This window comes from Neopelma chrysocephalum, unplaced genomic scaffold (assembly GCF_003984885.1).
Source record: "Neopelma chrysocephalum unplaced genomic scaffold, ASM398488v2 Primary Assembly neopelma1_96825, whole genome shotgun sequence".
In the NCBI taxonomy this organism is placed as follows: Eukaryota; Metazoa; Chordata; class Aves; order Passeriformes; family Pipridae; genus Neopelma; species Neopelma chrysocephalum.
This window is the reverse complement of record NW_020925469.1, coordinates 55,193-76,632: the sequence shown is the minus strand read 5'-3', so window position 1 is coordinate 76,632 and position 21,440 is coordinate 55,193. Positions and strand designations below refer to the sequence as shown.

General features: G+C 46.7%; 1 protein-coding gene across 2 annotated transcripts in view; it reads left to right on the top strand.

Moving 5' to 3' along the window:
- FADS2 (fatty acid desaturase 2) overlaps positions 1-20,243 on the top strand; it is a 40,274-nt gene extending 20,031 nt beyond the window's left edge. The window contains exons 1-13 of one of the 2 annotated variants that reach the window (XM_027670311.1): positions 582-900; positions 5,364-5,474; positions 6,833-7,030; positions 7,453-7,554; positions 8,526-8,651; positions 10,095-10,155; positions 10,445-10,521; positions 10,687-10,784; positions 11,620-11,716; positions 12,489-12,568; positions 13,369-13,494; positions 14,814-14,887; positions 19,430-20,243. In XM_027670311.1, coding sequence (XP_027526112.1) covers positions 694-900; positions 5,364-5,474; positions 6,833-7,030; positions 7,453-7,554; positions 8,526-8,651; positions 10,095-10,155; positions 10,445-10,521; positions 10,687-10,784; positions 11,620-11,716; positions 12,489-12,568; positions 13,369-13,494; positions 14,814-14,865 — 1,335 coding nt within the window. In that variant the 5' untranslated portion in view covers positions 582-693 and the 3' untranslated portion in view covers positions 14,866-14,887; positions 19,430-20,243. Of the gene's footprint in view, positions 1-581; positions 901-5,363; positions 5,475-6,832; positions 7,031-7,452; positions 7,555-8,525; positions 8,652-10,094; positions 10,156-10,444; positions 10,522-10,686; positions 10,785-11,619; positions 11,717-12,488; positions 12,569-13,368; positions 13,495-14,813; positions 18,122-19,429 lie in introns of those variants that run through there. The other variant, XM_027670312.1, reaches the window with a different exon arrangement.
- The last annotated feature ends 1,197 nt before the right edge of the window (positions 20,244-21,440 follow it).

Below are 21,440 nucleotides of genomic sequence, written 5' to 3'. Positions count from 1 at the left end.
GGGGGGGGGGAAAGCGGGGACAGCTCTTTAAAGCAGGAGTGAAAATTCTCGAGGACACGAAGCCCAGAGCGAAGCGGAGGAGGAGGAGGAGGCGAGGGGCTCCCTCCCGCCCCCCGGCCCCGGGCGGGCGGTCCCGGCCCGTGGCCGCCCCGGCTTCGAAAGATCGGTCCGGGCCAATGGCCGGGAGCGGGAGGGCGGCGGGACGGCCGGGATTGGCGCTGGGGCTCGGCTGATCCCGCCGGGAAACCCGCCGGCACGGGCTGGGGGGGGGATGCTGGAGGGGGGGGGGGGGGCCCCGGGGAGCGCGGGGGGGATGCCGGGGAAGGGGGTGGAAGGAGGATGCTGGAGGGGGGAGGATGTCGGGGGTGGGAGGATGCCCGGGAGGGAGGAGGTGGCAGCGGGGGGGGGGGGGGGGGGGGAAAACCCCGGGGGGGGGTGCGGGGGGGGGGGGGCGTCGCTCATGTCCTCCCTTCTCTTTGTCTCTCGCTTCCCAGCCCTTGGAATCTCTCCGCCTGCTCGGAAGTGCCCCCTAGGCTGGCTGTCCCCGCACTGGTGCACTTTCTCCTCGCACATAGCCCTGTAAATCCCGCAAGGAAAGCCCTTCCCCTCCGACGCATCCCTAAGAAGCGCAGGGACAGGTTCTCCCCACAACCTCCCCCTTTGGGCAAGAAGACAAAAGAACGGAGTGGCCCCATGGGGAAAGGGGGCGAGCAAGGGGGGGATTCGGGGGAGCCAGCGGCGCAGATCCGCTTCTACACCTGGGAGGAGATCCAGAAGCACAACCTGAGGACGGACAAGTGGCTGGTGATAGAGCGAAAGGTTTATAATGTCACCAAGTGGGCAAACAGACACCCGGGGGGTCAGCGAGTGATCAGCCACTGCGCCGGCGAAGATGCCACGGTAAGGACCCCCCGCACCGACCCCCGCGGCTCTCCCGGCTCCAGCAGCATCCTCTGACAGCTCCTTCCCTCCCTGCTGGGTCTGAAGGGAGCCGGCTGCCTGCCTCTTCCCTCTCCCCATCTCCCTACCACCTGCTGGACACCCAGCTCAGCCCTTTCGCTGCTTGGAGGAGCGAAAAGCTTGGTCCAAATGGATGCAGCTCTCTGGAACCCTGGCAATCCGCAGCCCAGAGGTTGCTCGGCTCTGCCTAAATCCTGCTGGTTTGCCTTTGTCTCGTTTGTGCTGTGCCTGGAGCTCTGAATCCAGGAGCAAAATGTCCCAAATCTTCCCCTTTCCAGTGTGTCTGACATGCAGAGTCACATAGCCAAGCACGGGAAGGGTTAAGGAGAGGCCAGGCTGTGTCTCAAAGTTGCTTCTGTGAGGAGGGTGAACTTGAGGCTTTAAAACAAGGAGCTTTTTAGCTTTTTTCCCCAGGAGCGAATTCTCTAGAGAATTTAGTTACAGGTTGCTACAGAAAAGAAAAAAAAAAAGCAAACCATTTGCTGCTGCTCCAGCTGCTCCTGCGCTGGGTTCAACCACCTCTCAGGTTTCAGCAACTTAAAAAACAAGAAACCAAACCAAACCGAACCAAAAGAAACCCCGACCTTGACAAAGGAACAAATTAGAAATAAATTGTTTGTTGTCTGGAGTTTCCCTCAAAACCACCTTCCTCAGAAGTGCATCCAGAGCGTGTGTTCTCTCCTCAGGGTACATTAATAAAATCCAAACTGCCTCAGAGCTTTTCCCAAAATGTGCAGAAACCAAGCAGTAACATTAACTGTTGGTCTCCCACAGCTCCTGACACCTTAACAAGGAGAAGGTTCCATGTGTTACAAAATTATTTGGCAGAACCACTAACCTTCCCTTTCCATCAGTCCCCATTTCCCTGCATTTCGTGGTTATTTTTCCATTCTTTTCCTTGAAACACAGAGCCTCATTTTGGCATTCCTGTCCCTTTCCAGTAAATCCTCTGGATGAATAGCTTTCTCCCTCAAAAAGATGGGCCAGGTTTTACTTTCAACTGCTTAAACACAGAGCTGGTGAAACTGGAGGAATTTGACTCCTACCCCCAAGAATTTAACTCCAATATCTCCATTAGAAACCGAAAAGCATCAGCTATTGAGTTTATCTGGAATCTTTAAAAAGGAGGCTGAAACACAGACTGGTGATTCTAGGACTGCTGGTCCTCCTCCCACCTCCTCACCCACCTTCCCACCCTTCTTACATCTCATCCCATGAAGTCATGGTCTTAAAAATGCTCTGAAATTGTTAAATCACCACTCTGAGCCCTAAAGCAGGATTGGCATCAGTTTTCCAGCTTACCTGCGGTGAATAATAGTTTAATGCCAACAAAACCTCTCTCTCCTTCAGGGTGAGAAAGGCTTGGCCTTGACTCTGTTGAGGCTTTAGCTGACAAGTTTTATTCTGTGTTGCAAGGTATCACAACTGGGAGAGTTTAGGAAGAGGAAAAGGCAATAATAAAAATTCCCATGTTTACATCCCTATTTTGTATACGGCTTCCATCTTTCTCAGATTCTCCTTAGCAACAAGTGTAGTTGGCAGGGAGTGCCAGGACTAGGGGGAATGGCTTCACACTGACAGAGGGTGGTTTTAGGCTGAGATACTGGGAAGAAATGATTCCCTCTGAGGATGGTGAGGTGCTGGGAGGGGTTTCTCAGTTAGGTTGTGGCTGCCCCATCCTCGGCGTGCTCAGGACAGGTTGGACAGGGCTCGGAGCATCCTGGGATAGTGGAAGGTGCCCCTGGGGGGATGGAATGAGGTGATTTTTAAGATTTCTTCCAACCCAAACCATTCTATGATTTTTAGGCCACACTTTAACACAACATATTAGTCTGGGACAACCTGGTCTGGTGTCACCTCGTGCACAGAACAGGAAGGCAGGGACACCCTGCAGTGTCTCTGTTTCAGGATGTTCAAGGATGTGAAAGAACATCCTTGTGCTGATGCTCTAAGCACTTCAAATATCCATACCTCAATTATACAAAGCTTTTTTGCATCAAAAGCAGCTGCCCATATCCTGTAAGACACTTAAGCTTATTTGGTCAGTAGAACACAAAGCTGGGAGGTCAAGTGCCAATATCTCACAGCACTTCCCAAAGACTATCTTTTGCCTTTTGCTTTTTATCTCCTGTGGTACAGAACTGAGGACAATCCCGAAATTCAGGTACTATCTAATATTCAGGAACTATTAATAAAGGAGATACACGACATATAGCTAATAAAAACATTTCTTGTCGAGTAACAATGTATTTTGACATCCACATTTGCATTTCTGACCAGTTCCAACCCCTACCTTTCATCGCACCCAGAAAGAAGTGGACTATTCAGTTCAGGGGCAGAAAAAGGAAAAGGCCCTGGAAAAGGCATGACAGAGCATGTATAGGCATGTTTAAAAAACAGGCTACTGGCAGGGAAGCCCCAGGTAGACAAAAATACCTTTTAGCTGTATTAATACACCTAAATTAATACAACACAAACCAGCAGAATCTCCTGCACAGTGACAGGCAGTACCCAGTCAGACTTCCAAAGACTTTTTTCCCATTAGTTTAAATAATATTGAGTCGACATGTTCACCCTCTTCCTCTTTCCCCTTCTTCCCCTTTTTTTCACACAAAATTGCACAGCCTTGCAGTAGGTACAGTCAGCTCTTCACTCCCCCATTCATTCTGCTCTTCTTTCCTCTTTTACACCATCTGAAAATTGTCCCAGAGAAGGGAACGAGCAACCAGAGTTAACATTTCAGTGATGTATTTGTGGGTCCAAGAGCAGAAAATGCTGCAGTAACTGTTTACATATGTGTACATATATACACACAAATATTACCTCCCACAGCAAAATTTCTACGGTCAGAGTATTATTTCAAAGCTCAATCCAAAGCCTTGGAATCAGGTGAAAGGTGCTGTTGATTTTGGTGGACTTTGGGACCGAGGGCTTTTGATGGAGGTCAGCTCCCAGAAGGGTCAGCTTTCACTCTGCCCTTTCTGTTTAGAGCCAGGAGGGAGACCTAGTTGGCCCCTATAATTGTTAGGCAATGGGACAAAGGTGGAAAGGCTGAAGCACAGTGGTCCTGACTCCTGGTTTTAGCTCTTTTTTTCCATACTAGTCTTAGCATTTCATGGAACTAATCTTTACAGCTCTCCTGAGTGAATTCCAAGAGTTAACTCTGTGCAATAAGGAAAGGGCAAGGACAGAATAAGGAGTTCTGATCTTGGTCAGCTTTCTGTCTCTAACACTGTGTTTGGGTTAAAATTTAAACCTTGGCATGCGAAAGGAGAGGTGGGCAAGATCTCACTGCTCACATCAAATATGCTCCCATTAGGCACCTGTAGGATACAGGTAGACAAAAACATGCGGGAAGGGAAAGGAGTAAAAAAAAAGAAGAGCTGGGTAAACTCATGAATTCCAGGATCAAATCAACTCTACAAACAAGGCATTATTCTTCCATATTAGAAGAAGCCTTGAAAATAAGTAAGAAAAATCATATTCCAGCTGGTTTCCTGCTTTTCCAGCCACAGGAGTATATAGGATGGGACTTATCTCACAGGTTTCATCAGTATTGAGTTTCATCCCTCAATTAGATTCTGTTGCTGAAATTTAACAAACTATTTATGTCTATTAACAAGTATTACAGAGACTTCAGTGAAATGCACACAACATTTCAGACAGGCACTGAACAGAAAACACACAGGAGAAATGACAAGAAATCTCATCACATGTATTGATAACTATGATAATTTTAAGATTTCTAACCTGCTTAGCATGGTTTGATTCCTCTCTAAGGCTTGCAGAACAGCCAATATAGCTAGAATATGGTTCTAGAATGAAGAAGAGTTAAGGGAGCACTCAGTTACTCATCTTACAGAATAAGAAGAGAAAGGCAGGCTCCAAAATAAGAAGTCACCAAATTTCCTCAGCTGTTTTACTGCTGGGATCTACACCCAGTAATATTTTTTGTATTTGGGGTTTCTTTTTGGTATATTGGTATTTTTTGTATTTGGAGTTATATCCGGGTTCAGTCACCACAGTCAACCCCTCCCCAGCATCAGACTTTCCAAGGGTATTTATATCCTAGTAGGGATTTGCACAAATTCCTCCCTGCCTACCTTCTAAGGGAATTAACAGGGTTTAAGTATTTAGTTGCTTAGAAAACATTTCTTGAGGTGCCTTTCGCCATATGGCTGGATAACTTCCCAGGTCTCACCATTCCCTTGAGAATAGGGAAGCAAATCCATTTTGGATTTAAGGTGGAATTAATGCAGTGATCACAGAGGTGGAGGTCACTTCCTGCCCCTCTTTCCCAGGTACATGGGGGGCACAACTGTTGGAGGTGGAAGGGAATGACACAGTGAATAGGAAGCACATTTTACTCCTCAATCTCACAGTTACTCCTGTTTCCACTCCAGGATGCATTTCAGGCTTTCCATATCAATCCCACCTTGGTGCAAAAGTTTCTCAAACCATTGCTTATTGGAGAACTTGCTCCAGGGGAGCCCAGCCAGGACCGAGGTAAAAACGTGAGTATTTTTTGTCTGAAATGGGGTTCATGATGGGTATTCCCACCATTTTTAACTCTTGGGATGTTCTCCAGGTCAGAAGCAGGCAGATTATAAAGGTCTCTTCACCACAGGCAGCTCCAGAGAGGGAGGAAAATTCTCAGTAACGAAACATCTCCACGTAGCAACGCGCACATCCCAGCATAGATTTAAATGTCTGTGGGAGTGGGGTGACAGGTTCAGACTGTCTGTGCAAGCCTTCCCTTTGCCACAGAGCCACCAACAGCTGATTTCTAGGCTGGCCTGATCCCATCCTGAGGGGAAATGGGAACTGAGACATGTGGAGTGGGAAATGTGCAGCAGCTCTGGTGACTGGGGTCCCTTCTGCTGTTCCTTCTCTGTTGACAAGCTCTAAAACACGTCACCACTTGCCTGTTGTGGGGGAAGGAGAGGAGTAGGCAAAGAAGTCTGAATAGGCTTCCAGACAGGTGTTCACCACCTCAACAAGACCTAAATCTCTTTCTGTGTTTGCTCTGCAGCTCCCTTTGACACATTAATCCCAGGGAAATGCCTCTTTGAGACTCCAACTGGCTTATCCTGCTGAGCACAGTACCAGCAAAGCTCTGGGGAGCATGCATTGTGCCATGCATGGCATGAGCAGAGGTGACCCAGATGTCTCATTTTGGTGGCCGTGCTAAGGAGCAGCAACCCACCAAGCACCTTTTCCACCCACTCACCGTCCCCAGGGCAGCTCTGTCTCCCTGCCAGACTGTTCATCCATAATTCAGGCCCAGAGCGTGGCACGACTGGCTCCTGCCACGAAACCCAATCCTGCCCCCATGTTTGTGGCTGGCCATGATTATGATATATCTGTGTCACTCACAATAGAGGAGCCAGCACTGACCCCCAGTGACCCAGGAATGCTCCTCATGGATGAGTGCACGACACTGCCCCACAGCTTGAATAGACGACCATTGCGCCGATATTGGATGCTCATCATCAGAGCTCTGGAATTCTGCACAATAGCACTGTTTTCTCTCTTTCTCCAGCTTCTCTTTAGCGCTTGGGAAGCTCATTCAGGCAGGAGTCATCAGGTGATATGATTCTTGACACAGCCAGGTCATGCTGCTGATCCACAGCAGGAGGCTTGAATTACTCTCCTGGCTCAAGGTGCAAAAGGTCAGGATGTGGGCTCAGATCAGCCAGGATGTTTATTCATAGGGAAGTACTGTGAAAAGCTGTAGTACAGGGTTAATATGGAGGCAGGTCCTTTACTTCTGGAGTAGCCAACCAATGCAGGGTCCTTAGCATGGAATTCATCCTTCAGCTCATTCAGATTCACTGAAAAGCCTCACACTGCTCTTGCCTGTCTCTTGCAGTCCCAGCTGGTGGAGGATTTCCGGACCCTGAGGAAGACTGCAGAGGATATGAACTTGTTCAGAGCAAGTCCTTTGTTCTTCTCTCTTTACTTGGGCCATATTATTGCAATGGAAGTGTTGGCCTGGCTGATGGTTTCATACTTTGGTACTGGCTGGATCACAACCCTCATCCTGGCCTGCATCCTTACAACTTCCCAGGTAAGAACTTGCAGGGATGGAGCACACTGGATGCACAAATCACTCAGAAGGACAGTGTGTGCTGAACTTTTCATATTACATTATTGATCAGTGCAAAACAGTCACACCAGTGAAAAATACTCACAACTTACCTGCCACTGCGGTGCCTCCTGATTGTGGCTCACGCGTTTTTCTCACCTCTTTCTCTTTTCCTTCCACATCTTGGTGGATTTGGCAGAGTCACTATTACAGTTAGATTCATGATCTTAAGGGTCTTTTCCAACCTGAATGATTCCATGATTAAATGTTCCCCTCCAGAGATCTTCACCTTCTCACTCAGTTAATTCCCTCCTTCCTCACACTCACAATGTGCTTTCTGTTTCTTTCATGCTTTGCTCTGATTCCAAACAGTTTCCTAACTATTTGATTTCCCTTCATCCCAGGCCCAGGCAGGGTGGCTGCAACATGATTTTGGACACCTGTCTGTCTTTAAAAAATCTTCCTGGAACCACATTGTCCACAAGTTTGTCATTGGACACCTGAAGGTAAAGGACACTATGGAACCAGGGCTCTGTAGAAGCACCTGTGGGTCACTTTGGCTGTGGGTAGGAAAGAGCAGCTCTAAACTTTCCCAAAGTGAGCAGAAGCATAAAGAACTTTGTGACCATTGCACATGGAGCTCCTGTGCAGAAGAGATAAGAGATTGTACTCATAGCTGATTCAGTAATTCCAAAAGTTCCAGTGGAACCACTCTAATTTATATCAGTTGAGGACAAAACTTAATAAATGTCATAATTTTTTACATCCGTATTTTTGCCATGCACTCCAGTAAGGAATAATATCTTTCAAACATCCCATCCTGCTACATCCCACCCATTCAACATGTCTTCAGGACTTCTATCCTGAGTAAAGTCCAGTGCAATCCAGGCATTTCATCCACATGCGCAGGAACAATTCTCCCAAACCCACTTTGTGCCTCACAGGCAGAGAAGGGAAACAAGAATAGTAACTGGCAAGGCAGCAAGAGTGTTTAGTGGTGAATTTGGTTAGTGTCAGTCAGTGGTTGAATTTGATGATTTTACAGGACCTAAATGATTCTATCCATCCCTGGAAGTGTTCAAGGCCGGGCTGGACAGGGCTTAGAGCAACCTGCTCTAGTGGAAGGTGTCCCAGCCCATGGCAGGGAGTTGGAACTGGATGGTCTTTAAGGTGCCTTCCAACCCAAACCATTCTGTGTGGGAAGACACGGTGACATGTAGCTCACTGAGAGTGTATTTATTCCCTGCCTTTCAATATGGATGATCCTTAGTGAGGGTGAACCATCCCTCTGGAACCAGCAGTCTCATAGCAACCAACAGCTCAACCACTCCCTGCTTGTTGCTATTTCAAAAGCAAATAACATTTTGGCCATGATCTGAGTTGCACCAGTTTAGTTTATATGAATGATTGGGTAATCCTACCTTTAGAGGAGCTGGAGCTTCCCATGGATGAATCCCTTGTCCTTTTGTCTGCCCAGGGTGCCTCTGCAAACTGGTGGAACCACCGTCACTTCCAACACCACGCCAAGCCCAACATATTCAAGAAGGACCCAGATGTGAACATGCTGCATGTTTTTGTCCTTGGAGATACGCAGCCTGTTGAGGTAAGAAAAAGTGGATAAACCATGGAAAACTACTGTCCTAAAAGGGCTTCAGGCAATGATTGCGCAAATCTGGGAGCTGGCTGCTGTTGGTAGACATGACTTGCACAGTCAAGACTTCCTGGAATGCTAGAAAGGAAATGTTTAATCCAGGGATTTCATCTGGCTACATTGTCTGACGGGAGTTTGGCCATCACATCCTCCCCAACCCTTGGGCTGAAGAGCAGGGTTGAATAATAATTCCCTATCCATCTCCTGTGCTGACCATGGGAGAAAGTGTTTTGGGGTAGCTTGGGGAAAATAATGCAGATGGGGTTGGAAAGAGAGCAGAAAGCCCTCAAAGGCAACTTCATCCTGCTGGCTTGAAATATCAGCGTGAGGGGGAAATTGTGTTCCTCAGTCCTTCATCAAGAGCATTTCAAAACTGATCTTCCACTTCCATAGCAAATATCTTCCAGCATTAGTCAATCCAGCTGTGTCCCAGAAGATCTGCACAAGGTCCTCTCCACAGAAGCAGTTGAGGGGATATTGCTTGCACAAGAATATTTTCTCATTTTTTTACAGTAACTGACATGCTGCACATGAATGAACAGGCTACATTAAGTGATTTTTAATTCAGTCTGTCCCTCTAGAGCCAAAATATTTACTGTCCACTTATAAAAACCTATGCAAAGACTTAAACCTTGTGCCACCCTTTGTCTTTTTCACAATGGAACAAGGATTTCTAGTTTACAAACAAAAAAACCCGAAGAAAATAAACAAACAGGCACCTGCAGCAAAGACCATACAGGGAAATACAACATTAAAAATGATTTCTCAGCCAGCTTTTATACTATTGAGAAAGTAACTCCAGAGATATGTAGGGCACACAGATACTGGTATATGGTCATTGGGAAGTTGCTGTGCTGGGAGCAATAATGCAAGTTTACAGCAATCCACGTTCTCCAGGCTCCTGGTGGGAGCAATCCTGGAGCTCAAAAAAAACATTTCTGTATAGCTTTAGATATTTCACTGTGGAGGTGAGGTTTGGAGACTTGATGCTTCAGTTTTGCATGGAAAACTACACAAGGATCGTTGTCTTGCACAGACATTCCGTGCAGTGACTTCCAAAAAGTCAGGCTTTATGCCTATCACATTTATATCAGGAATGATGGAGGTGCTGGCAGATTTTATCATGGCCACAGGCATGACAGAAGTGCATTAAAATGCCATCATGCTCTCAAGGAAATAGAAATTACCTGAATATCAAGCCAGGAGGCTTTATAAATGAGTTTACGCCTAACACAATTACAAAGTCATGATATTTAATCATCCCAAAACACTTCTTAGCTGGTGGTGGGAATTCACTTGAAACTCTGCAGCCAGTAAATAAAGCATTGCAGAGACTCTGCTCCTACCTGTGGGTGGCACAATCCAAGGCTGAGCTTTCTCCTCTGTGTCCTGCAGTACGGCAAGAAGAAGCTGAAGTACCTGCCTTACAACCACCAGCACGAGTACTTCTTCCTCAGTGAGTATCTGCCCTCCACTTTTCCCTTTTCCTGGAATGCCAGTTGACCCTTCCAGCCCTTACTGTGTCAGCAGAGCAACTCCTTAAATCTCAGCTCATCCCACCCTTCATCAGGACCACTGTGCAGGCCTTCGAGTCAGGACTGGGAGTAACCTCCATGGGAGATGCTCCATGGAAAAAAAAAAGCATGTTCCCAGTTCCCTGGGATCAGTCCCAAATCACCAGCTTCCTCATATCACACGCCTTCCCCACTCCTCTGATGGCCAAAACATCTCCCTTTGCTTTGCAGTCTTCCCACCTCTGCTCATCCCTGTGTATTTCCAAATCCAAATCATCTCGACCATGATCAGGCGCAGGTTCTGGGCGGTGAGTGAAACGTTCCCTCCATCCTTGTGGGGTCTGGCTGTTCCATAGGAAATCACCCCAGAGCAGGGAGGGAGGGATGGATTACCCAGTGTCCCCAGCATCACCAGCAAGGACATGTTATCCCAGATGGGCAAAGGGATGCCTGATGTCTTCTCTCTTCTCTAGGACCTGGCCTGGGCCATCAGCTACTACCTGCGCTACTTCATCACATACATCCCATTCTATGGCCTCCTGGGATCCCTGTGTCTCCTCACATTTGTCAGGTAGGAGATAAAGGGCATCCCTACTGCTCTCCCCTCTCTCCAGTGCCAGACAAGTCCAGTCTCAGCTCTGCTGTACCCTTTTTTAGGTTCCCTGCTGTGTGTTATCTTGGCTATTCCCACTGCTTCACTTCCCTCTCACCACCTCCCAGTCCCGCCTCCCTGCAGCACAGATGGTTCTGGTGCTCAGCATCTCCCCCAGGATTCTCCTTGCTTTCTTCATTCCCTGTTCACATACACTGTCCAATCCCAACACATTTATGTGTTTTTTCCACTTTGGTCATGGCTGGATCCTTCCAGGGTGCTCAGACCACCGTTTCCCAGAGGTAATTCTATACTTGCTTCCAGCCTGAAATCAAGCTGAAAAACTTATATCAACTGACCCATTACTTCCAAAATTTTTGGTCGAGCTCAAAGTGCAAGAAAAAAAAGCAAAATTGCAGAAAACCAGCCTAAAGACTTAAACAAGGCTGGTGGACATCCTAGAACAAGGATGAGTCCAGGCAATACATACATCTAAATCTCGGTATAGATTAATATAACTACAATGAAGTTATAATAAAGTAACTTCTTGGTTAAAGGGAATAAAAAGTGCATTTATGCAGACTGTTGCACAGGTGCTAAAAATGCCATTTTATTCCATAAGCAATAAAAAAGTCACTCTAAATAAAGAAGCTTGAGGCAAAGTTGAGACTTTGAGTCGTTCTGAGAGAGCAATTTATTTCAATACCTCAGAGAAATATCCTCCTCACAGGTTGTGTCTCCTGATGCTTCCTGTAAACCCCACCTGATGTCCCCACCTATGTACCAATTGTCATGATTTCTCCTGGTTTTGAAGGTTTCTGGAGAGTCACTGGTTCGTGTGGGTCACCCAGATGAATCACATTCCAATGGAAATTGATTCTGAGAAGCACAGAGACTGGTTGAGCTCTCAGGTAACTGGGAGGGGAAAGGACACCCCCAACTCACCCCAAAGACTGGGTTACCACTACCCCCAGTGTAGTCTAGGGTGTCTACCCATGACCCCTCCCATAAAGATGTTCTTCCCAGAGCCAGCGGTGCTGGATCAAGACATGGAAGTCCAAAATTTTGGAATTATTGTAATCAAAAGGTTCCCTCAGATTTGAGGTGATATCAGGTTAAAGAAGTATGATTTGGCTTTTCTGTGTGCTGAATTTTGCCATATAGATACAAATAGTAGAGACCCAGTGAAAATCAGAGCTGGAGGGAGAGCTCAGCATAGCCAGTTCAGAGTGCAAGAGGATTTTAAGAAAGAATATTTAATTTTACAATCATTAATAGCAAGAATAGCTAAGAAATATTGTCAGAATACTCAGACCTTGCACTTAAGGCAAAGTGGGAATTATTTAGACGGGATGGAAAAGCAGGCTTTGTGTCCATGCATTTTTCCTGCCCCATTTTTCACATTGGTACTGCTGTTAACCATCTGATTTTTATTGGGAGAGGCTGAGATTTAGGAGCCTGGGCTTAGATTGCCACATCATTTTACCACCAGTCAAACCCATGGACTTCAACTTACTTCAGGTTTACTCAACAGTAAGCTCTGAAGGAGGATTAAAGCTCCCCTTCCTGCACCCAGTGGCCCCACCACAGCAGTGTCTGCCCTCTGACAGCTCAGGCAAGAGGAGCTTTGGTCTGATTTTGGGGTGAGATGTCGCTAATCCTCACCTGTTCTCGCCCTCACAGATGGCAGCCACCTGCAACATCGAGCAGTCCTTCTTCAACGACTGGTTCACCGGGCACCTGAATTTCCAAATCGAGCACCAGTGAGTACAGACCCAGCATCACTTGGCCTTGCTACCAAATACTTCAGCTTTCACCCTCACAATTCTAATTTGGGGGTTATTTAGAAGTTATGATTATGATTATGAGCTGTGGGCTCAAATCCTAAGCAAACTACTTGAACTTGAGTATCAATATCAGGAATCTGCTCTCTCCTAAAGCACTCCAGTGTTTTATAGTGTGTGGGACTGCATGGGCTGCCGGGCACCAGGTTCCAGAAAAGATGTTAAAACCCGGGCCATATGGGCAGTCTGTTGCCAGTGACAACACAAAATGTAAAAGAGATGGCTTTAAGGGTGGAGCTTTAGGTTTGGAAGTCAGCTTAGGAAATGTCTGTTAAACAGCACTGGGCAAGGTGCCCCCAAATCCTTCTTTAACTGTGTCTCTTCCAAGAGCTTCCAGAAGTGGGAAAGGGGTTACTGGGGCTAAAATTTGGCAAGAAACGATTATTCCCAAAGGAAATGGGCAGCCATCAGAGCAGACTGAGGCTGTTCCCTCCCTCCTGCTGCCTTCACATTGCACTTGTAGCATCTCCTCTTGCACAGACTGACTTTCATTGTGTTCTGAACGCAGCTTTGCTTTGAGGCACAGCAGGAGAATCAGTTTTCACAACCTCCTTGAAACAGAGGGCTGTGCCTCTCTTCCTTTTTCTGCTTGTGCAGCTTGAGGAGGAGGAGACACTAATAATGAGCCCCCTGAGGATGCAGACAGAGATGCCCATCCCTTGGGGTTTGTCTCCAGGGTTTTCTCAGGTTTGTTTTTTTTCTCTCTCTCTCTATTCCAGCCTGTTTCCAACAATGCCACGGCACAATTTCTGGAAGGTGAAGCCTTTGGTGAAGTCATTATGTGCCAAGTATGGAGTCCAATATGAGGAGAAGCCTCTTGGGAAAGCATTTGTAGACATTGTTGGGTAAGGTCCTTCTGGTATCACCTGCAGCTGCAATTCATGGTTACAGGGATGGGACATCCTGTATTTTCTAACACAGAGAATTCAGAACACTATAGACCCTTCAGAAATACCATGTCAATGTGTTGTTGCTATCAAAATACCAAGCACACAACATTTAGATGGGAACTAACCTGATTGTGGCGCTTGGGGACATGGTTTAGTGGTGGCTCGGCAGTGCTGGGAGCCTTGATGATCTCAGAGGGCTTTTCCAACCTTAATGATTCTGTGATCTAACAGGGACCTTTTTTTATAACACTCTTTCTGAAATGCTGCTCTGGCAGCTGGTGATTCTTGGTTTTGGGAGCTGGCAGCAGATCTCCAGGCTGAAAAGTGAGATGAATCAAAGGGGGATGAGTCAGGTTACAGCCCGTGCTGCGTCCCATGTGAGCCCTGCCAGCAGCAACAGGCTGCTCCCCACAGGCAGAGCTGGAGACGAGTCTAATAGTCCTTGTCAGCAGCCTCTGTGTTAATGTTTCTGTCTCAGTTTCTCCAAGGGGAATAATTTATGACAGGGAACATGAGAATGCGTCCTGCAGTCCAGGGATCTCCTGCACAAAGCACTCTAAGCAAAGGCAAATTAAAGTGGGTTGGCCACAATGTGCAGAAGAGCTGAAAACTGGCTCAAAACCCTCTTTTGTCCCCAGACACGGTGAGGTGATGCCCTGCACCCCACCACATGGTGCCCACAGGACCACAAATAACACAGGGGAAGTTCTTGCTCACTCCAGCTCTTCTTGCTGTATCTGTTGTCCTGAAGAAAGACATTTGGTGTCCTAAGGATTCATATTCTGGTGTCCTAAAGGCTTCAGGGCCTCTGCTCTGGAAACAGGCTTGGAGAGCTGGAGTTAACAGCCAGGAGAAGAGAAGGCTCCAGGAAAGTCTTAGAGCCCTTTCCAGTGCCTAAAGGGGCTCCAGGAGAGTTGGGAAGGGACTTTGGACAAGGGATGGAATGACAGGACAGGTTAGATGGGATATTGGGAAGGAATTCTTGGCTGTGAGGGTGGTCAGGCCCTGGCACAGGTTGCCCAGAGAAGCTGTGGCTGCCCCATCTCTGGAAGTGTTTAAGACCAGGTTGGATGGGGCTTGGAGCAACCTGGGCTAGTGGAAGGTGTCCCTGCCCACGGCAGGGGGTTGGAACTGGATGGTCTTTAAGGTCCCTTCCAACCCAAACCATTCTGTGATTCATATTAAAATTCAGTAACAGGCTTCTTCATAGGAAAAAACCCACCAAAGACAAGATTCACAACCCAAACAAACCTGTCTTCATTTTCTTCCCACAGGTCCCTAAAGAAATCTGGTGACCTCTGGCTGGATGCTTATCTCCATAAGTGAACATGAGTCTTACTGGGGAGGTGTGAGTGACCGGGAGGGATGGGAGGGAGCGGGGGGGAATCACACTTGTGTCTTTTACTCTCAGATCTCAGTCTGTATCTACATGCACAGTTGGAGGGGACTTTCTTGTCTTGTCAGCTGCTTCTGGTGCAGGCTCAGGTCACCTGTTGAACCCAGACAGATTTAAAATGCACTTCAGAGGATGAAAAGTGATGCCAGTAATGCACGAAACAGAAGGTTGGGAGAGGATGATGAGGAATGTTTAAAAAAGGGGCATTAATATCCGACCTTGACCTTCTTTTTCACAAGATCCATTCTAATTCTGCCTAAACCACACAAGCCCTGATTCACACATGAGTTTTTAGGCCTCAGAGAGTGTTTGCAATCTGAGGACACCCCAGTCAGCTCATGCCTCTTTCCCATGTTTGTGTAGAAGAGGAATTGCCTCCCATGGGACCAGCAGCTGCTGGACTGTGCTGGGGCTTCCAGCCCTGCCCAGAACCCAGCTCCCTCCTTTCCCTCCCTCCTTTCTTTCTCTAATCATAGCATCCCTTTAGTCCAAGCTGTGACACTGACCCTGCACAACTAACCCCTAACTGTATTTTTAGCATCAGCCTCTATTTCCAGGGGTCTGTAGAAGATTTTTGGGCTTAAACAGCAAAATATCTCCTTTAGGAGAGGGTCTGTTTTCTCTTTAATGAGCAGCAGGTCTGGCAGAGCATTATGGCTGTCAGAAAATGACACAAAAGACCAAAACAAGTCACATAAGCAAAACTTGCTAATTGCTCATCAGTGCCCCAGAGGAGCCACAAATGGTCTTTTCACCATCCTGGGCTGCAGGAGCACAGGGTTCTGCCTGTCTGCACATGCCTGGCAGGGACCAAAGTGCTTGTCAGAGGCCAGGAGCCATGGCACTGTTCACTCTTCCCTTGGGAACAAGCAGAGATGAAAAGGAGTTCTCCCTGTGAAAGGAGGAGCTGCACAAACATTCGATCCCAACCCGTCTGGAATCAGGACTGACCAGGCTGTGCTGATGATCTGAAACCTTCTGCAGAACCCTCTCCCAAGTTGTCTAAAACTCAGTTTTCTGCTCAACACCTAATTACCAAAATCCACTGATGGTTTATCAGGAGATGTGGTTGAACAGCATCCAGCTGCTTCTGTAACAGGCAACCTGATCCCAGATAAATCATGGGCTTTAGATCAGGTGTAATCCAACAGAAAGGACACACCTTTCGGGTTATGACAAAGGGCCATGGTTTCAAAAGCAGCCTCCAGCTCCCACAGCCATCTCAGTGCTCACTGGAAACACACAGGAGGGAGACTCTGGTTACTGTTCATGCCTCATTACTTCCCTCAGCTCTGAAACGGGATCTTCTCTATCAAATCCTTGAATTCCAACAGCATCCCACAGAACCAGCAAGGTGCTTCATGAGCAGAGACAACTCTAGGACTGTGGCCAGTGTTTCAAAAAAAAAAAAAAAATGTACTCCCACCCCGCTGCCTTCTTTGGAAAATAAAATGAGATTCTATCTTTGCTTACAGATGGGAAATTCAGCATCGGGATTGCAACTTGAGCTACCCAGTAGTAGTTAGAGTTTGTAAAGGGCTTGTTCTGGTGTTCTTGGCCACCTGAATATCACCAGGAATGTTTAGGATGAAAAACTTCTGTCTCCAGGGCACCTGAAGCTCACACAGACTTGGAGCAAACTGATTTCTAATATCGTAAACAACAACATCCTTCTGGGTGCTGTAATTTCCCAGACAGGTAGTAACATGCTAGTCTGGAATCGTGGCTAACCTCATTAAAACTGCCTTAATATGTGCATCCCTTCCTGACTCTTTGAATGTCTGTGCCACCACAAGCCCACAGTCGGATCAGCAGCGCAAGCTTTGAAATATTCAGCTTATTCTTCTGACAGCCCACATTTTTTGTCACTCCTCCAGTTCTTATTTCCAGAGCAAATATTTTCCTCCTTAGCCCTGTTCCCTCTTCTCTTCTTGAGAAACTGTTTGCTTTGTAGCACCTATAGAAACTGCTCAAAGCTTGGCCTAGGTAAATAATTATGCTTTAGCAGCTTGGCTTTCCTGGGGGCCACTGACCAGTTGACTGGAAGAACTGGTTTTCTGCTAAAAACCCAACACAAGAGCCTGGCCTGGCCTAACAGGAGGCAGCAGCTGATGATGGTGGTGGCTAAAGGAACTTGAAAGACTCCAGGAGAGCAATGATCTGCAGAATGAAAGACCAGCTCTCAGGCAACGTTTTTTCCCCAAAACCTTGGTAAAAGGGAAGAAGGGAGGACAGGATTGATCTTGAGATTCAGCCTCATGAAAAATTCCTTTTCGTGAAAAAAAAAACGTTCAGTTGCTCAAATCCAGAAATAAAACCTGTGCACTGGTGGAGTCAGAGCTGATTTCCAGGTGTCATGGATGGGCCTTGCTCTTGCAAAAGAAAAAGGTCTGTTCTCAAAAGAACAGGGCACCAGCCCTCTGTAAATAGCTGGGCATTTCTCTTCTTAATTGAATTTTTATGTGCTAAAAGTTTGTCTGGTGAAAATATAAGATACTGGTAATTTTATTCAGGCAAAGCCTCTCTGCTTCATATGATTTTTTCCCCTCCCTCCAAAAAATCCCAGGGCTCTGTGTCGGAATTCAAGGTATTTCCTAAGTGCCTTGATGCCTTGTTGACTCCCCATCCCTGGAAGTGTTCCAGGCCAGGTTGGACAGGGCTTGGAGCAACCTCTTCCCGTGGAAGGTGTCCCTGCCCATGGCAGGGGTTTGGAACTGGATAATATTTAAGGTCCCTTCCAACCCAAACCATTCTGGGATTCTATAAATTCTTCATCCTTTAACTGGAGCAGGTCAAACAGATCCCTGACAAAGAGCCCTGGAAGTCTGACTCAGTTTGTTTTGTTATCAGTGTAAGTAGCATCAAAATAAAATTAGGCTTACAGGAGATATTCCAGAAGTTTCAGTAAAACTGCAAACATAGATGGATATAAACTTCACATCATGAGCTTGCTTGGCATTGTCTCTGTCTCCAACCTAGGCAAAAGGCAGCAACCAGTCGGACACAAACATCCCTTGCAGATTAAAATTTGCCATTAAAATGATTGAAACTCAGAATTTAAGCAGAGTTTTGCCCGGATTTCTGAGGACTCTAACTCGTTTCTCTGAAAATAATGAGGTGAAGTCTTGTTCGCTTTCTCTCTTGATAAAGGTCGTTCATTTGCACTGTAATGACAGACAAACATGGGGAAAAAAATCAGTAAGACATGCTGGGAGCCTGCCAGGGGTTATTGAACCCAGCTGCACCACATCACTGGCACATGGCAACGGGGAGAGGCCACGAGCTGCAAACACAGAGCTGGTTTCAGGGCAGATAATCAAGGGAAGGGCTGGGTTTGCTTCTCCTCACACACTTCTTAGTGGGGACTGGAGTAGGAGGAGCTGGAGGCCCAGGATGGTTAAGGAAAGTTGGCAGGGCATGGCACAAACTGCAGCAAAGAGAAGCCTCTGGGCAGGAGAGAGATGGGCATGTGCTTTGTGAGGACAAGGACAGGGATGGGAGAAATTTGGGAAGGTAAGGGGCTGGGGAGGGATGCACGAGAGTGGGAGGAAAATCGCCAAGGGGGCGAAGAGAGAGAAGAAAAAGCAACTTGGAATCAGGTGTTCCGTGTTCTCCCAACTCCAGGTGTCTGCCTGGAGAACTGTGCTGGAGAAGGAGACAAGGCAGGGCAGAGCTTGGGCTCAGAGGAGAGACAGGGGCTGGTGACATCCCTACACACCTCATGGTGAGCTGGATCTCACAATGAGCTCCCCCCACCCAGCTCTGAGAGCAGGGACTGACTAGAAATGGGAATTAAGGGACTTGCACTGGGGTTTTCCCTTTAAGCATGAATTTGAGGAATCTAGATCTCAACTGCTCACTGAAATAGGGCTTGGGAGGCTCAGAGCCTCATCAGGACCCATCTCCAGGCACCATCTGGGCACTCTGGCTGGATTTGAGGTCTTTGTTAGGGCAAAGACATCCTTTTCCTTCTGTCACAAGCTGCCATGTCCTAGCCATGGCCTCTCCTAGTAGATGCTTTCCTAAGAAAGCCTTCCTAACAAAGCCCTAACATTCCCAATGTTAAAAGAGCAAACCCACATTCCTTATTAGGACAGGTCCTGATTTTTTCATTCTTTAAAAATAAAGTATTTCAGTAACTCAAAAAGAACAATTTTTTCTTGTGTACTCTGCAACTCAATAAAATCATAACTATTTGTTGACCATAAAAATGCTTTATGTGGTTTTTCCAGGCACATCCAAAGTCACTGGAGTGCTCAGGGAATCTACTTGCTTTCAGAGTTCTGAAAAGGTCAGGGCAAGATTTGGCATAAAGGGGGATTCAAGCCTGAATTTCAGATTTAATCTTGTAACTGCTGTTTTTATCAGTTCAAAATCAGACCCCAAACCGAGAACACTGTGGAAGCAAACTCTGAAAAAGGGTTTGGGATCAGACTTGCTGATTAGGGCTTCCCTTGGTTTTCCTAACTGTTTTGTTTTGGTTTTTTTTTACAGAGCTGGTGATTGTGGAAAGTCCTTTTTGCACTTCACATGGTGAAATTAGGGAAATTACTTTTATAGCATGGATAGGTTTCTTTATCAGCCTTCACACAGCTCAGGAACAATGATGCTGCTTTCCCTCATCCTGGGAACAAGCACCAAAGGAAAGGAGACCTTCCTGTCAAAGATTTGCCTGGCCACCCAAACTCAGCCTCCAGACTGTTCGGGGAGGCAACTGAGAACCAAATTGTTGTGAAAACTTCATAGAAGCATTTTACAGTTTTCTAAAAGTCAATTTTCTGCCCATTCATGGCTCACCCAGGGCCATGGTGAGCAGCTTTTCTAATCCACAGCTTGGATCCAGTGCTTTGGTGGGCCTGAGGTCAACACCATCAGTGGGTTTTAGGTCAAACACCATTTGAGGACAATGCCATCAGTGGGCTTGAGGTCAGCCCAGAGGCTTTAACAGAACTGGGAGACTGTTGGTTCTTCCAGATAACCCCATTTAGACCTCAATCATCAGCTGGAGCAGCACGACAGCCTGAGGCTGTGAGTGGGAAGCACAGAGGCTGTCCCAGTCACGAGACTAAATGATGGTTGGGGAAGGCTGGACTGGGCTTATCTGCCACCTTAAATCAATACTACAGCTTTACCAGAGTACACAAGAGTTGCTCCATAGGTAAACCAGAGAGCAGGTCCTGTGAGCAGTCGAACCAGAAAATGACCCTACTTGGCCCATTTTTGGGACTTTTATTTAATCCTAGAATAAACATGTTCCCCTAATACAAACACAGGGAGCTGTTACACAAAAATAAACTGTTACAAATCAGTAAAGACTTGGCTTTCTTCCCTGGGAGTACAGCTGTTCCCAGGATGGCTGAGCATCCCAGGACAACATGGCTTGAACCTCCAAGCATTCCAAAGGGAGATGGCTCAAAGGGGATCAAGGACCTGGCAGTTCTGGGATCACATTCTGGATTAAGATGCCTACATTAAAACACTCTCTGCTTTTCCACAGGGCTTGTATATCTGCTGGGAATCTTCAGGCATTAGTTGAAATGTGGAAAGACAGCCAGTTTTCCAAGTTTTATCTTCCACAAGTTTAGACTTAGCCTGTCCAAAGGTCAGCCTATTGTTCAGCTGAGAATTGGGAAGCCATTCTGCCCCTGTGAACCCAATGCACCTGGCTGGGTGATTTTTACACTTAATTTATCTGGTTTTAAGCTGTGGAAGACTAAAACTTCCACAGGTTACTTGAAATTAAACCTTTTCAACTCCCTCCCTTGAAATTAGCACAGGGATAGTCAGGAATCTAAAGCAGGAAATCAACATAAAATGCACCTAAGTTGGACTTGATGATCTTGAAGGTCATTAATAATATTGCTTAAAAAAATGTTTTACTAACTCTGCAGTGGCCCAATTCCAGGTGTCTCAGGAAACTGTTTCACAACATACCTTGGCATCAGCATGGTAAGAAACATGTTTATGGTGCTCAGACATGCAGTTTTTACCTAGATGGTGCAAGAAGGTACCTTGTCACACAGAATCCCAAAATGGTTTGGGTTGGAAAGGAGCTTTAGTGTCCATCTCATTCCACCCCCTGCCATAGGCAGGGACACCTTCCACTAGACCAGGTTGCTCCAGCTTGACCTTGGACACTTGCAGGGATGGGGCAGCCACATCCATGAGCTCCCTTTTTGCAACAGGTTTTTCAAATTCTGTTCAAAAGAGTCAATGACAAGTCAAGCCTCATTCAGCATTTGTGCTGGGTTACAGCATATTATCATATATTTTATTGGGTAGCTTGAAAAATTAGTCTGAATTCCTCAAATATCATATAGAAACACTTCCATACCAGGTCCTGCTTCCACCATCCCTCTGTCCTGGTTGGCTGCAGATTCTACAGAACAGGGTATAGGTGAAGGCAAATATTCCATTCACATTTCCACACAGACTCATTATCCATTTGAAAACTATGTTATAAATATTATGAAGGGAATAATCCAGGATTCCAGAATTCAAAAGC